The sequence below is a fragment of the Bison bison genome, unplaced genomic scaffold (assembly GCF_000754665.1).
Source record: "Bison bison bison isolate TAMUID 2011002044 unplaced genomic scaffold, Bison_UMD1.0 scf7180017864481, whole genome shotgun sequence".
Classification (NCBI taxonomy): Eukaryota; Metazoa; Chordata; class Mammalia; order Artiodactyla; family Bovidae; genus Bison; species Bison bison.
In genome coordinates this window covers 981,050-997,747 of record NW_011495041.1, presented here as the reverse complement: position 1 = coordinate 997,747, position 16,698 = coordinate 981,050, and the positions used below count along the sequence as shown (strand labels likewise).

Below are 16,698 nucleotides of genomic sequence, written 5' to 3'. Positions count from 1 at the left end.
TTTCTGGGTTCACATTTCCATGCCATTTTCTGCTTCTGCAAATTGTTTTCGCTTTTATATTTATTTTTACCAGCTTGCTTGTGTTTAAAAAGTACAATTCTATATTTTTTAATTCCATTTTAACATTTTTCATTGGTTGAGTCAGTCTTTAGTCCACGATACTGCCAGAAATACCCTCTTATAGTATCTGATTCTCTTCTTGACCCTAATCTTTCCCTTAGTCGCATCCACTCTGCTGTTCTCTCTCTTTGTACACACCCACCCACCCACCCATCCACACACACACACACATTCATGTACTTACACAATTCACTAGGATTTACCAAAATGCCCAGGCAGACCATCTCCCTTACCCACACTCCCCATGACTCTTTTCTTCTTACGAGCATCAAAGACATTCCCTACCTGAGGAAGTTACTGCACTGTTACCTCCCTGCCCTACCTCCTGTCCCCTTCAACGTAGGTGTGGGATAGGCAAAGTTATGGAAGCAGCCATGTGGAAACCAAGGTGATGGATGTGGGTTCCCATTTTGGAACTGTGTTGATATGCGATCCAGGCGTAGTCACTGGTTGGTTGGCTCCGTTATTCATTCATTTATTCAGCACTTACTGAGCACCGGGCCCATGTGCCTTGCTTGGTACTAAACACCGCTCAGTACCAACCATGAGGACATGAAAATCAGTGAGATGTGACCTACCCCATCTCAAGAAACCTGCAGTCCTGGATCACTTAGAGGTCCAACATTTACAGCACAGTGTGAGAAATGATGAGGCAGATCCGGGTGCCAAGTGCTGCTGGACACTGGACGAGGAGGAAGGAACAGTCGTGGAGGATTCAGGGACAGGTTGAGAAGGTGAGACTTGGCTGCGTGTTCAAGGGTGAAGATATCTCCCCAGGAAAGAATCCAGGGGAGGGCATTTCAGTGGAGGCCTCAGCCTGTGCGGGGCGTGGGTGAGGAATGGAAGGTCACCGGCGATAGGCTTTAAGGCAAGTTGCAGGCAGGGCAGGGAAGGACTGTGCATCGTTCCGAGGAGCACTAAGGTGATCTTGAAGACAGTGGACTTGAACTGCTCCTGGGTCTACTGAGCTGAAGGGCCACTGTGCACTTTTTCTCTTTTAAAAGATGTTCTCTTATCTTTTTCTCTCTCTCTCTCTTTTTTTTTTTTGGCTGCACCATGCAGAATGTAGGATCTTAGTTCCCCAACCAGGGAATCAACTCTGTACCAGTAGTGAAAGCACAAAGTCCCAACCACTGGACTGCTAGGGAATTCCCCACATTGTGTACTTTGAAAGGGGCCCTTCCCTGAATCTCATGGCTGCAGTCACAGGACTCAGTGAGGCCTGAGTCTTCATTATAAAACGTTAAGAATAGGAACTTCCCTGGAAGGCCAGTGGTTAGGACACCATAATTCCACTGCAGGGGGCACCAATTTAGGGGGACCAAGACCTCACCTGCCTTGAGGCACAGCCAACACCGCCACAAAACCTTAAGAATAAAATAAACTCTTGTCATTTGCTTTCTGTGGTGTATATACCCTCTTTGAAATAGACTGTTGTCCTTCTTAAGTGACCAGTCCTTCCTGAGTATTGTACACCAGCTTTCTGTAAGGTCTGTTTTGTCTGTATGGTCAGGGTTCGTGGTCATGGGAACGAGGCATGTTGGCTTCCATTTCCTGGCCCAGATCTAAGCATACACCAGTGATTAAGTTTCACATAAATGCTGTCTTTGGCATTCTTGTCTTAAGATCAAGAACTCTAAAGACGGTTTCCAATTCACATATGTTCGGTGTCAGCCTGAATAACTGGAGGCTCTGACCTTTGAGTAAGAATAAACCACACCGCCTCTACCTCATCCAAGTGACTCACTGGATTCATTGCCCCAAGTGGCTTGAACTCCCTCTTGGCAAATAAAAAGGACTGGATTGACCTCCAGGCTCTTGTTCAGAGGCCCACTCTTAGAAAGCTCCCTTTGGGGTGTCATCTTCAGTTGTTCGGGCTCCCTCAGAACCTCGGTGGGAGGCTGTGGGCACTCATTCCTCCTTGTACCTGAGAGGGGACTGGAGTGGCCTCTCTCCTGTGAGGCCTATAGGTCTCTGGTCACAGAGGCACTGTTGATTCTTTCTTCCACACTAGAGGCAGACAGGTAGCCAGCAACATGGGGGGACGTGTGTTGTAAACTCTTCATTAATACTCCTCAGAACATGTGTAGGGTTTATAGCTGCGGAGAGCCTCAGCCTTGAAGGTTGCTGGATGGAGTGTACTCTTGGGGCCCAAGTATGAGCAGGTGGAAACCCTGAAGGTCTGACTGCTGCCTCGATCATATTGATTCTGAGGCACCGCTGTGGCCTTCCCCTCCCTCAGTCTCTCCTCCGCTAGCCAGAAGGGGGTCCTTAGTGAGGTCATATCTTCTACAGTTTCCCTCTGCCCCTTGAGAACCTGCTCACGGGAAATGATAGAACCCAGGGGGGATGATAGAGCATGAAATGATAGAACCAGGGGTGTGTGTGTGTGTGTGTGTAGGAACATGAGATGGCAGAGCCCAGAGGGATGGCAGAGCATAAGATGATAGTGCCCGGGGGGTGACAGAGCAAGGATGACAGCACCCAGGGGTGAGCAGTAGAGCTGCATTTCAGTGCTTAGAGCTGTCTCCAAGGTTTGGGAGGTGGCAGGAAGAGAGCTGTCCCCTCCCTGTCTTCAGGAGCAGTGAGCTGGGTGAGCTCCAACGTGCACCAGCACAGCTCCTGTCCTGCTTGGCTCTGAGGCCTCCGCCAGCACCACCGCGGTTGGCAGCCCACCCATGCGGTAGGAGCCTGGACTCACGCCGTGCCCTGGACAGTGGCGTTTGTCCTGTGGAACTGTGCAGAGAGAGGCGTGCTGTTTCCAGCAGCAGGCATGACCCTTTGAGCCTGTGTGGGCTGTGGTTGGCGCCGGCTCATGCCGCCCCTGGCGAACCAGCCTGCACACAGCGTGCGCTCATCGAGGACGGAGAGCTTTCTTCCGGCTGCCCTGTTTCCCCGATAAATAAAAGGGAGAAAAGTCACCCTGAGACACTAGACCTCAAGGAAGGGCACTAGGAATCACAGCCAGGGTTCATCCTGGCACATGCAGTCTCCCAAACCACGCCTTTAACTTCTTGGCTCCCAAAGCCCCTGCCTGAAGTCTTCAAAGCCGTCCTCGATCTGAGCCTAAGATACGGGTCTCAGATTCTAATGGAGCCCATGGCTTTCAGATGCGAAAAAACAAACGAACAAAAAACAACCACAACAAAAAAACGACCTCACTCCATCGCGTCTTCTTTGGGTTTTGTTTCCCTTCCTCAGCAACTTGTGTTCAATTCCGTGACCAACTGCCTGGGGCCGCGCAAGTTCCTACACAGTGGGAAGCTCTACAAGGCCAAGAGCAACAAGGAGCTGTACGGCTTCCTCTTCAACGACTTCCTGCTGCTGACCCAAATCATCAAGCCCCTGGGCTCCTCGGGCACCGACAAAGTCTTCAGCCCCAAATCAAACTTGCAGTATAAAATGTACAAAACAGTAAGTCCAACTCTAGACGGCAACATCAGGTTTGATGCTGGGGGGAGGAGACCATGTCTAAAGGGAGTCAGCGTTCGAGCGGGCTTTGGGGTCTGTGGCACAGAGGAGGTGAGGCAGGATTTAGCGAGACCACAAGCACGGGTCCGGCAGTCATCAGCAAAGGTGCGTGTGTGATGAGTTGGTCAGCTGTGTCTGACTCTTTGAGATCTAATGAACTATAGCCTGCCAGGCTCCTCTGTCCATGGGATGTCCCAGAAAAGAATACTGGAGTGGGTTGCCATTTCCTTCTCCAGGCCCAGGAATGGACCCCATGTCTCCTGCTTGGCAGGTGGATTCTTTACCACTGAGCCACCATGGGAACCCATCAGAAAAAGAACAATACTCAGTTCAATTGACAAACATCTATTAGCTGCCAAGCGGCTGCTGTGGGTCCCCTTGGATGTGACTAAGGCACGTCCTGTCTTGATGGGGTTCACAGTCCACTGTACTGATGAGGCAGGCGTGGGAAAGCTCTAGACTAGAACTTCAGCGTCCACTTCCCAAACATTCCCAGATCCCCCTCCAAACTTCTCAAGATGGCTTGGAACATCTGTGCCCCTCATCTTTTCCAACAAAAGCCGATGTAAATAGTCCATGTGTGGACAGTTTTCGTGAGCTGTTTATTTGGTCTGCTTCTGTGTGTATGGCTGTGTTTGTGTGTTTTCGTGTCATAGGGTATTGTTTTTCTAAATTTATCTCTGTGGGGGTGTTTTCACAGAAGAATTTTCTCTGAAGCAGCAGTTAGCCTTCTTTTGGGAAAAAGAACAATGTACTTATGTAGATTGTCACTAGCAGCTTTGTATGAACAACTTGGCGGGAGTTGCTTGGAGGTAGAGTTGATGGGGGCTTCCCTGGTGGCTCAGATGGTAAAGAATCCATCTGCAAATGCAGGAGACCTGGATTTGATTCCTGGTTCAGGAAGATCCCCTGGAGAAGGGAATGGCTACCCACTCCAGTATTCTTGCCTGGAGAATTCGATGGACAGAGGAGCCTGGCAGGCTATGGGGATGACAGAGGATGAGATGTTGGATGGCATCACCAACTCAATGGACATGAGTTTGAGTAGGCTCCAGGAGTTGGTGATGGACAGGGAAGCCTGGCGTGCTGCAGTCCATGGGGTCGCAAAGAGTCAGATACGACTGAGCGACTAACACTTTCTAAATGCATAATACATCTAAAGTTGATGGAGATTGTTTGCTGACTAGGATACACCATGGAAAAAACAAACTCATCGGTTCTTATTCTGGAGGACTTTAGAAATACCTGCAATACCATCCAGGTTACTGATCACTCTAGTACTTCTGCAACTCATTTGAAAACTTATCTTTGCATAAAACCTTGTATGTCGATGTTTGTAGCAGAGTACTCCTTAAGTGTAGGCTGCTGCCCATATCGACTTCCTTCTAAAGACTTCAGTATGAAAAGTGGGGAAGTAAAAATAAAAATTCACAAGTAGAAACCTGGGAAATAATACCTTAGCCAGATGAGGGAAAAAAAGTACCTGCAGAATGGAGGTGGGGGGGGAATCCATATTTACAATTTCCATTTATCTGAAAATTGATATCAACACTTATTCAGTTCAGTTCAGTCGCTCAGTCATGTCTGACTCTTTGCAACCCCATGGACTGCAGCATGCCAGGCTTCCCTGTCCATCACCAACTCCCAGAGTTTACCCAAACTCATGTCCATTGAGTCAGTGATGCCATCCAACCATCTCATCCTCTGTCATCCCCTTCTCCTTCTGCCCTCAATCTTTCCCAGCATCAGGGTCTTTTCCAATGAGTCGCTTATCATTCCAAATAAAATCATTATTTCAGTATGGTTTACTGAAACCACCGCCACCCCCCAGACACAAACGGACACACCCCTCACCTTCAGTTTCGTTTACTGGATCACGTGCACCTAAGCACACACACGTCCTCACAGACCCCCAGTCTGGTCTTGTAATGCCCGTGCATTATTTTGCAGCCTATTTTCCTAAATGAGGTTCTAGTGAAGTTGCCCACTGACCCTTCTGGGGATGAACCCATCTTCCACATTTCCCACATTGACCGAGTCTACACCCTCCGAGCAGAGAGCATAAACGAAAGGTAAGACCCCACTCCTCCCTGGCCCTGGGCACCTGGGTTCCACTAGGTGTAGGATGGATGTGGGACAGTTAATTAATCAGTGGGTGCCAACATCCCCTCACTTGCAGCGCCGTCCCATCTGGCTGGAGGTGGGGGTGGGGCATGCAGTGAAGTGGTCTTAGTTCATTTTTCCAGCGTCTTTCAAAAGTTAACTTTTCAAAAGGAAATACATTGAAATGAATCTGGCTTGAGAATTTTTTTGAACAGCAATTTTCAGTATTCTTTGAGATAATGGAGGCTCTCCCATTTCCCAAAGTTTCCCACGTGGCATAAACTAATAGGAAAATGATTTGGGGGATAGAAGACCTCCCAATCCTGACCCCCTTGATGTCTGGCTCCCTTGTACAGACATCCTGGATCCTAGAAGCTGAGGGCATGTTTGCCTTAATCAGGGCTATTTCCTGGAGCCTAATGAAACAGAGTATTTTTATGAAGGCTGAACTTGACACAAGACCAACAACATCCCAAGAGCGTTTGTGCCAAGCAAGAAATGGGCTAAAGTTATCGTGCATATGGTTCTCAGAGAAATGGAGAAGAACAAAATCACGCCAGGATGCTTTCCCCGTGTACGTTTGCTCCTTCACAGAAAGTGGCTGCTTATCTGGGAAATTGTTTCTTTCTTTGGATGGTTTAGTGAGAGAGATCCTTCTAGCCTTCTCGGATTAGGCAAATTTGTGATGTTTTTCAGTAAGGAAAGAAGAGGAGCTGTTGTGAGCACGACAGCAACAGCGTTTATCACTGTAGATTTGCTTCCATGGGGACACAAACCCAAGTTTGGAGCAAATCAATAAAAATGTCATTTGTGCCTTTGTTATGAATGGTAGAAATCATCCTTAGGTCCATGTGACATAAAACCAGACTCTCTATGCTGAGCCTTTGTTGTAAAAATCAAAAGAACAAAGCAGAGTCCTGGAAACTGAATTGGTACCGACCTGACGCCTGAGTTCTGTCTCTTTCTTTCCAAGGACTGCCTGGGTGCAGAAAATCAAAGCAGCTTCTGAACTCTACATAGAGACAGAGAAGAAGAAGCGGGAGAAGGCGTACCTGGGTAACACATAGCTGGGCAGCAGGGCCCTGGGAATCCCGCAGAGTTGGGGGGCAGAGAGCCATCTGGCCAGGCCCAGAACACCTAGAGCTGGAAGGTGGACCTGGGGGTTGAGGAGAGCCTGAGGGTGGAGGCAGGCAGAAGAGGGAGGGTAGGGTATGGGGTGAGGCGTGGAGGGCGGATTCCAGGATCGAGGAAGCAAGAGTTTAAGGGAGGAAGGGGAGACTTGTTCTTGAAGAGGGGCATAAAATAAATCACGAGGCAAACTGGAAATACCGCGAACGCTAAACAGGAGCGTTTTGTGTTGTTTTTCATCCCATCACAGTCCGCTCCCAAAGAGCCACAGGCATTGGAAGGTTGATGGTGAACGTGGTTGAAGGCATTGAGCTGAAACCCTGTCGCTCCCATGGTAAGGGCCCTAGAAGCCCCGTCTAGCCTGTGTGAGTGGGGGAAGCCTTTGCTGTATCTCCTCCACTTGGCTTTACTTTATTTTCTAAAATTAATTTTTACTGGAGGATAGTTGCTTTAGGGGCTTTCCAGTTGGCTCAGTGGTAAAGAATCCACCAGCTAATTCAGGAGACAGGAAATGTGGGCTCTATCCCTGGGTCAGGAAGATCCCCTGGAGAAGGAAATGGTAACCCAATATTCTTGCCTGGGAAATCCCATGGGCAGAGGAGCCTGGAGGCTATGGTCCATGGGGTTGCAAAGAGTTGGACATGACTGAGCACACACACAGATAATTGCTTTACAATGTTATGTTAGTTTCTACTGCACAGCAAAGTGAATCAGTTACATGAATACATTTATCCCCTCTTCTTTGGCTTTCCTTCCCATTTAGGTTACCACAGAGGGTTGAGTCCACCTGGCTCTAAAACAAATTGGTCCCTAATCCTAAATTTCCTTCCAGACTTGGTTATTCCCATCCACCGTTTTGCTTTTCAGAGAGAGCTGAGTGGCTGCCTTTTCACAACACTGTCAGCCCCCCTTGTATCTGTAGATTCCACACCTGCAGATTCAACTAACTGCAGAACGAAAATATTTGGAAACATTTTTGAAATTTCAAAACAGCAAAACTTCAATTTGCCACACACCAGCAACTATTTACATAGGAATTTCACTGTATTTCCATTTTTTGAATGTTTTCTCTCTGCAGTCGGTTGAATCTGCAGAGGGGTTGACTGTGTTGTCAGAGGGCAGCCACTCAGATCTCTCTGGAAGGCAAAACAGTGGATGGGAATAACCCAGTGTGGAAGGAAATTTAGGATTAGGGGCCAATTTGTTTTAAAGCCAGGAGGACTCAACACTCTGTGGTAAGCTAAGTGGGAAGGAAATCCAAAGAGGGGATGCTATGCTATGCTAAGTCGCTTCAGTCATGTCCGACTCTGTGTGACCCCATAGACGGCAGCCCACCAGGCTCCCCCGTCCCTGGGATTCTCCAGGCAAGAACACTGGAGTGGGTTGCCATTTCCTTCTCCAGTGCATGAAAGTGAAAAGTGAAAGAAGTTGCTCAGTTGTGTCTGACTCCTAGCGACCCCATGGACTGCAGCCTTCCAGGCTCCTCCGTCCGTGGATTTTCCAGGCAAGAGTACTGGAGTGGGGTGCCATTGCCTATACAAGTAACTGATTCACTTTGCTGTACAGTAGAAGCTGACATAACATTGTAAAGCAGTTATCTGTGTGTGTGCTCAGCCGCTCAGTCGTGTCTAACTCTGCAATCCCACGGACTGTAGCCTCCAGGCTCTGCTGTCCATGGGCTTCCCAGGTGGTGCTAGTGGTAAAGAACCCGCCTGCCAGTGCAGGAGACAGAAGAGACATGGGTTCGCTCCCTGACTCAGGAAGATCTCCTGGAGACTAAGCATGGCAGTCCACTCCAGTCTTCTTCCCTGGAGAATCCCATGGGCAGAGGAACCTGGTGGGCTACAGTCCATGGCGTCGCACAGAGTCGGACACGACTGAGTGACTTAGCACAGCCCTACACTGATTTAGGTATTATATATAACCTGGAGATGATTTCAAGTGGATGGAGGATATGGGCAGGTTTATGCTAGACCATTTTATATAAGGGACTTGAGCCTCTGAGGATTTGTGTATCTGTGGGGTTGAGGACCCAATCCCTGTAGATACTGAGGGATGATTGCAGATTTGACACAATCTAAGCTAAAGTGAGGAGACAGGGAAGATTTAGTTTTGAAGCCCACTTATGTGATGAAGTGTGATAAATATTTAAGTGTTAATATAGTTTAAGATGCTGGATTATGTAAGTTTTCCTCTGGATTCTCTATCTTATGCTGCATCTTAAGCATGGCATTGGAGGGGGGTTGGAATGAGGGGTGTAGAGGGAAGAGGTGCCACGGGGCTGTGGCCCTGCCACAGGCACCCAGAACAGCCAGGCTCTGTCCCCTCCAGGAAAGAGTAACCCGTACTGCGAGGTGACCATGGGCTCCCAGTGTCACATCACCAAGACGATCCAGGACACTCTGAATCCCAAGTGGAATTCCAACTGCCAGTTCTTCATCAGAGACCTGGAGCAGGAGGTGCTGTGCATCACTGTGTTTGAGAGGGACCAGTTCTCGCCAGATGGTGAGTAGACAGTGGCCCTGGGCACCCTGCCCCTGTCCCTGCCCCTTGGCTTTCATGGATTGGCATTTTCTACCTGGGAACTTGCTGTGCAGAATTTCCTGGGCTTCCTGCTGGAGAGATGAGGTTGGCCTCCCCTGGGAAAAGGCCTTCACTGATGCCAGAGCATTTCAGAGAAGGTGGACAAAGCGTGCTTGGTCTAGAGTGGTCCAGCTTCCCTAGGACAAAGATCATGGTCCCATGCTTCCCTAAAGCAGATAACTGCAGAGAGGGCTGTACCCCCAAAGCTTCAGCCTAATTCTTTAGTCCTTGGCTAAAAGCTTTGGTGAAAACGATAAAACTATCCAGTTGAGCAAGAAGAGCATTAGCGCACGAACAATGTGGCAGAATTCATCAATGCCCTTCGGGTGACATTTCAGCTTAATCAAAGGAATGAAATTATGTTGGGTGCATCATTCCTTCAGTCAACTTCCTATTACTGCTTGAAGCTGGAAAAAAAAAATGGGTCTGGCCAACAATTCCAAGACACTTGTCTCTATCTTCCTCAGTCCAATAAAAATAAGAGAGTAAGGTTAAAGATTATGGCCTCAACTTGATTATATTCAAGGGAGGATAACTGAGGGCTAGGAGTGAGGGTCCAATGCAGACATGATCTGTGCGAGGCTTAAATTGCTCCACGTGGCTTTTGTCTTTTATAGGACTTTCATATGAATTAGTTCATTGTGAGTTAGTTACTATTAATTATGGGCCAGAGATGGTCACATAGCTGGCTAAATGTTAGAGCATGACCAGAACACTCTACCAAGGAAAGATTTCATGCAAAGATGGGCTCAATAAAGGAAAGAAATGGTATGGACCTAATAGAAGCAGAAGATATTAAGAAGAGGTGGCAAGAATACAGAGAAGAGCTATACAAAAAAGATCTTCATGACCCAGATAATTACGATGGTATGATCACTCACCTAGAGCCAGACATCCTGGAATGCGAAGTCAAGTGGGCCTTGGGAAACATCACTATGAACAAAGCTAGTGGAGGTGATGGAATTCCAGTTGAGCTATTTCAAATCTTCAAAGATGAGGCTGTGAAAGTACTGCACTCAACATGCCAGCAAATTTGGAAAACTCAGTAGTGGCCACAGGACTGGAAAAGGTCAGTTTTCATTCCAATCCCAAAGAAAGGCAATGCCAAAGAATGCTCAAACTACCGCACAATTGCACTCATCTCATACGCTAGCAAACTAATGTTCAAAATTCTCCAAGCCGGGCTTCAACAGTATGTGAACCATGAATTTCCAGATGTTCAAATTGGATTTAGAAAAGGCAGAGGAACAAAAGGCAGTTGGATCAAATTGCCAACATCCATTGGATAGTCAAAAAAGCAAGAGAGTTCCAGAAAAACATCTATTTCTGCTTTATTGATTTATGCCAAAGCCTTTGACTATGTGGATCACAACAAACTGTGGAAAATTCTTCAAGAGATGGGAATACCAGACCACCTGACCTGCCTCTTGAGAAACCTATATGCAGGTCAGGAAGCAACAGTTAGAACTGGACATGGAACAACAGACTGGTTCCAAATAGGGAAAGGAGTACGTCAAGGCTGTATATTGTCACCCTGCTTATTTAACTTATATGCAGAGTACATCATGAAAAATTCCAGTCTGGATGAAGCACAAGCTGGCATCAAGATTACCAGGAAAAATATCAATAACCTCAGATATGCAGATGACATGACCCTTAGGGCAGAAAGCAAAGAAGAACTAAAGAGCCTCTTGATGAAAGTGAAAGAGGAGAGTGAAAAGTTGGCTTAAAAACTCAACATTCAGAAAACTAAGATTATGGCATCTGGTCCCATCACTTCATGGCAAATAGATGGGGAAACAATGGAAACAGTGGCAGACTTTATTTTCCTGGGCTCCAAAATCGCTGCAGATGGTGACTGCAGGAATGAAATTAAAAGATACTTGCTCCTTGGAAGAAAACTTATGACTACCCTAAATAGCATATTAAAAAGCAGAGACATTACTTTGCCCACAAATATCTGTCTAGTCAAAGCTATGGTTTTTCCAGTAGTCATGTATGGATGTGAGAGTTGGACTATAAAGAACGCTGAGTGTCAAAGAATTGATGCTTTTGAACTGTGGTGTTGGAGAAGACTCTTGAGAGTCCCTTGGACTGCAAGGAGATCCAACCAGTCCATTGTAAAGGAGATCAGTCCTGGGTGTTCATTGGAAGGACTGATGCTGAAGCTGAAACTCCAATACTTTGGCCACCTGATGCGAAGAACTGACTCATTGGGAAAGACCTTGATGCTGAGAAAGATTGAAGGTGGGAGGAGAAGGGGACGACAGAGGATGAGATGGTTGGATGGCATCACCGACTCTATGGACGTGAATTTGACTAAACTCCGGGAGTTGGTGATGGACAGGGAGGCCTGGCGTGCCGTGGTCCACGGTGTCGCAAAGAGTCAGACATGACTGAGTGACTGAACTGAACTAAGAACAGTGTGACTCAAGTCTGGACTCTTAACCATGGTGCTTCACTGGCAATTTTTATTCTGATAAATAAAGACCTGAGGCTGGATTCTTTTATTAAATAGTGAAATATCATGACACAGTGGCAGCGCCACTGGAGTTTCTGTTGCAAACCCTAGTGTAGCTCTTGTTTCAGAGGTTATTCCTGAAATGTACAAGGGGCGACATGCACTGGTATCGTCCACCAGAAAAAGTTCCCAGGTTTTAAACCTTGAAAGAGAAGCTATTTCGTGTACAAGAGTGCCTGTATCATAGTATATTGCCAACTGCTGAATGAAAAAGGCAAGGAATTGTCTGGAAGCCCATTTGGTACCATCATTTTAATGCATAGCATTAAAAAAATTTCAAACATTCTCATGTCCATTACTGACTCTCTCTCTCTCTCTCTCTCTTTCTCTCTCTCTCTCTCTCTATATATATATAATTTTTTTTGATCCTGCCATGCGGCATGCAGGATCTTAGTTCCCAAACAAAAGATCAACCTGTGCCTTCTACAGTGGAAGCTCTGCACGCTAACTATGGGACCACCCGGGAAGTCCCTGACACTTGATATTTGACGAAAAGTGGTATTGAAGGACTTCCCTGGAGGTCCAGTGGTTAAGATTCTGGGCTTCAAATGCAGGGGGTGTGGATTTGATCCTTGGTTGGGGAACAAAGGTCCCACATGCTGCATGGTATAGCCAAAGATAAGAGAAACAGTGGTGTTGAGATTGTCCTAGGAGCTCGGCTGGGAGCCCGCAGCTCCTGTGCTATCATCTCCTCCCCACCAGATAAATAAGTGAAGAGAGAAAAAAAGAAACAACTGACTTTCTCCTGGGAGATTTCTTTAAATTTCATATATATTGCAAATTGCACAGCAGTTATGATATCTGGTTTTGCGTTGCCTCCCAGGAAGCTCCTGGCCCTTTAGGGGCCCCCTGGGTGCAAGGAAAAAATCTGTATTTTGAGTTTCTTCTAGACTCTTCTTCATCCCCAGCCCAGTACCTTTTTGTTTTCACTCCATTTAAAAATGATGCTGTCACTGTAGTCCCTGGATTCCAAGAAACTAACTCCCTTTTGAAGAAGAGAGCGTAACACTTCGCTGGGACACTCCCAGTATGCCAGGTACCTGCCCTGATGAGAAGGAATCCTCTCTGAGGAGGGTATGTGTGTCTGTCCTTTCAGATTTTTTGGGTCGGACGGAGATCCGCGTGGCCGACATCAAGAAGGACCAGGGCTCCAAGGGTCCCGTTACGAAGTGTCTCCTGCTGCACGAAGTTCCCACGGGAGAGATCGTGGTCCGCTTGGACCTGCAGTTGTTCGATGAGCCGTAGGGAGCCCACCCAGACGTGCTTGGCAGAACTCCAGCCCGAGGCAGCAGATGCTGCCTGTCTGGAAACAGCATGGTTTTTCAAGGACCGGCGTTTGGTGTTCGGCCACAGGGCAACAGGGCAGAGAAGACAGGCTCCTCCAAACTTCTTGACAATCCTTTCCCCTAAATCATTTCCCATGTTAGGAAACAGCACTGTGTTTTCCTTTGTCCTCACTGCGGGGCTCATCATGGCTTCTAGGGTCTTTGAAGTCCCATCACCCCCCAACTATGTTTGGTGGGGTGTCCGGCCCGTCCCTGGGCCTGAGGCTTGAGTCGTTACTGTAAAATAGGTTCATAAATGCAATGTCTGTATTTTTGGAGAACTCATGGGACCCTCCTGCTTCTTACCTCCACCAACCTCCAAGCAGGCCCTCCAGGATGTCTAGTCCTTGGTGTGTTTAGAAATGATCCCACTGATGATGTCATTGCTTCAGAATCTCATTTCCCCACTGGGACCTCATTGGAAATGCTGCCCTGGGTCTGATCACTTGGGGAGATGGTCTTCAGATCAGATGCTGATCTAATCCATGGTAGATTCCGGCAGGCGTGTTGTTAGGGTTTTTCCAGTCTCCTCCAGATCTTTTTACTGGTAGCTGTCAATGGAAACTATCACTGGCTACTGCCAGGAGGCCTGATCCTGGTTTCCCTCACCCCTGGAAGAGGGTTAAGGGAGGTTGTCTACCTAGTTATACTCTGCGGGACTAGGTCGCTGTAGCTCACCTGAAAGGCTGTTGACGGTGTTATTGGGTCCCCATCTCCAGCCCTGCTGGACATTCCCTTTCTGCTTGGAGGTCCTGTGTTTCAGAACAAGAGTGGTTGCTGGTGACCAGCTCTGAGCCTCTTCCTGCCTGCTTGTCATGGGCAATTTCCGCACGTGTCTTTGGTACCTTCCTCCCAAAGGTGTCCCCAAGGTGTGCAAAGGAAAACTGACAATCCGCGGAGGAAATCTATTACTGTGGTGGGGGAGAGATGCTAGGAGTGGGCAAGCCCCTCGGTTCCAGGGAAGGAGACCTGAGACTCCTTCCCAAAGCCCGCCGTACACAGCCAACCTCTCAGTAACGGAAGGACGCACAGCGTGATGCCAGAATTAGGAGTGTATGACCATGTGCCAAGTTCGGTTTGAGTTTTTTGTTTTTCAAATTGTTAGTGGAGTATAGTTGGTTTACACTGCGGTGTCGGTTTCTGCTGTACAGCAAAGTCAATCATCCATGCATGTTCATATGTCCCCTCTTCTCTGGGTTTCCTTCCCATTTAGGTCGCCGCAGAGCTCTGAGTGGAGCTCCTTGTGGTGTGCAGTAGGCTCTCACTAGTCACCCATTTTATCCATGGTAGTGTATAAATACATGTCAGTCCCACTCTCCCAATCTACCGCCCACCCCCCCGCCTCCTTCTCCCTTGGTATCCACCCATCTGTTCTCTATGTCTTTATCACATAAGATCATCGATACTGCTTTTCTAGATGCCGCATATATATGCTAATATATGACACTTGTTTTTCTCTCTCTGACTTCACTCTATCTGACAGTCTCTAGGTCCATCCACATCTCTGCAAACGGCCACAGTTCCGTTCCTTTTTGTGGCTGAGTAATGCCAGTTTGAGTTCTTTCAGTTTTTCTCCTTAAATGCCAGGAGATAGGCTGGTTGACTAGGTAAGAATTGATTTGCTCGTGGCAAGCGTGGATCGTTCTTTGTTTGCATGCTAATGCTCCCATAGTCCCAGTTTGTCGTTTTTTCATGAAATGTTCATTGCATGTTCTCTCAGTCCTGGAATCTAGCTTTCCTGGGTGAGACGGTGTTCTCCTTGATTGTAGGTCCTTAGAATTTAATTAGAATTGTAGAAATGCATTCTAAAGATAGCATTGGCACTTCCCTGGTGGTTCCAGTGGTTAAGACTGTTCTTCCACTGCTGGGGGTGCAGGTTCCAGCCCTGGTTGGGAAACTAAGATCCTGCGTGCCAAATGGTATGGCCAAAAAAGAGGAAAAAAAAAAAAAAAGATAGTGAACTACCCACTTTGCTGGGAACCGAATGTGTCATGTCATCCTTTCCCATAAGAGCTCTGTCATCATTCAAGCAATTTTTAAAATGTATGTGTCGGAAAGGGCAACAAAGTTTACATTTCATACTTTTAAGATACACTTTATTATTTATTTATTAAAGATAGTGTAGACTTTTGTATCAAGAACAACAGACATAAGTATTTTTTGAAACAAGCAGATCTACCCTTTAGTTAGTAACTCTCAGCTGAAGACCTTAGAGACCAAGTTCAACTTCAAGCATGCATTCATTTACCACTTTCCAGCAGCAAGCATGGTTCGGATACTTTAAGTGTATATGTATGTTTCGATGCTGTTAGGAAACCGTTTTAAGTGAAACCTATGAATAGACCTACCAGTCACACTTTCCTATGTCTATACCCAATACAGTTTGTTCAGTGTCTTTATGGAGGATACGTGACTATGGTAGAAAAAGAAGGGTTACCTGTGTGCACGGAGTCATATTGGGTCATCAGAGCAATGCCTTTCTTCCTTCCTTTTCTTCATTGGCTTTCTTTGCGTGTGGATGTTGGGCATCACCATTCATGTAGGGTGGATGTGATGCGCTCAGTGACAAACATCTTGTCGCCTTTTTTTGGTCCACCAGCTCACCCACCCATGCAGAGTCCCATTATCGGAATTAATGTCGCATGAAGAAGCAATATGTGAGTCTTTTCTCCCAGGTGACTGTACTGAGCACCCTTGCGGTGCTCCTCCGGGGCAGCGATTCTGGATGAGTGCCCTTGTACTCACCAGGCTGATTTGTAAGGTGACTGATCCTCCTTACGGATGAGATAGGCTGCCTGTCAGATCCAGCTGTGACTCAGGAATGTGGATGACGCATGGAGTCTCCAGTTCTTTGAGACTAGTCCTTCGCGTCTACCTTTTTGGGCAGCCGGGGCTGTATTTCATAGAGATGAAATGACACCTTCTGTGTCCTAGCTCTTTGCTTTCCACACACAGGGTTTCCCCTGGCCACTCCCTTCTGGCATTGACTCCAGCCCTCCAGACATCCTGAGTTTCTTCCTTCTCTGAGCCACACTGACCTCGTCTAAGCCCAGCAAGGGAACTGCTAACAGAGACGTGCCCTGAGGACAGGAGCCCTTGGGCTGGGCCTCCTTTGTCAACCAGCTCTCCCAGTCCCTCTGGGGCAGGGTCTTTCTGTCAGGCAGGTGGGCAACATGTCTCCTGGAACCAGAGCAGCTGTGACCCTCCCACCAGAGCCTGAGGATGTGGTTCATTCAGATTCAGGGCTGGCCTCAGGCACACACACTCAAACATGCACACACACAGATCTTTCTAGGCTGGGGTATCCAGATGTGCTTGAGAGACTGGGGCCAGGCATCCTACATGTCCCTGACCTCTGATGGCAGAGGAGAGAGCTATGCTTCCAAGGAATGTTCATGTTAAAAGGGGAATTATTTCTTTTCTTTGCGTTTGGAACAATTTAAGCAT

At 47.4% G+C, this 16,698-nt stretch overlaps 1 protein-coding gene across 5 annotated transcripts in view; it reads left to right on the top strand.

Moving 5' to 3' along the window:
• The window catches only part of ITSN1 (intersectin 1 (SH3 domain protein)), a 245,535-nt gene extending 230,348 nt beyond the window's left edge, over positions 1-15,187 (top strand). For all 5 annotated transcript variants that reach the window (XM_010862262.1, XM_010862263.1, XM_010862259.1 and 2 more), the window contains 6 exons: positions 3,322-3,534; positions 5,542-5,663; positions 6,668-6,750; positions 7,073-7,156; positions 9,154-9,327; positions 13,023-15,187. In XM_010862262.1, the coding sequence (XP_010860564.1) occupies positions 3,322-3,534; positions 5,542-5,663; positions 6,668-6,750; positions 7,073-7,156; positions 9,154-9,327; positions 13,023-13,171 (825 nt within the window). In that variant the 3' untranslated portion in view covers positions 13,172-15,187. The remainder of the gene's footprint in view (positions 1-3,321; positions 3,535-5,541; positions 5,664-6,667; positions 6,751-7,072; positions 7,157-9,153; positions 9,328-13,022) is intronic.
• The last annotated feature ends 1,511 nt before the right edge of the window (positions 15,188-16,698 follow it).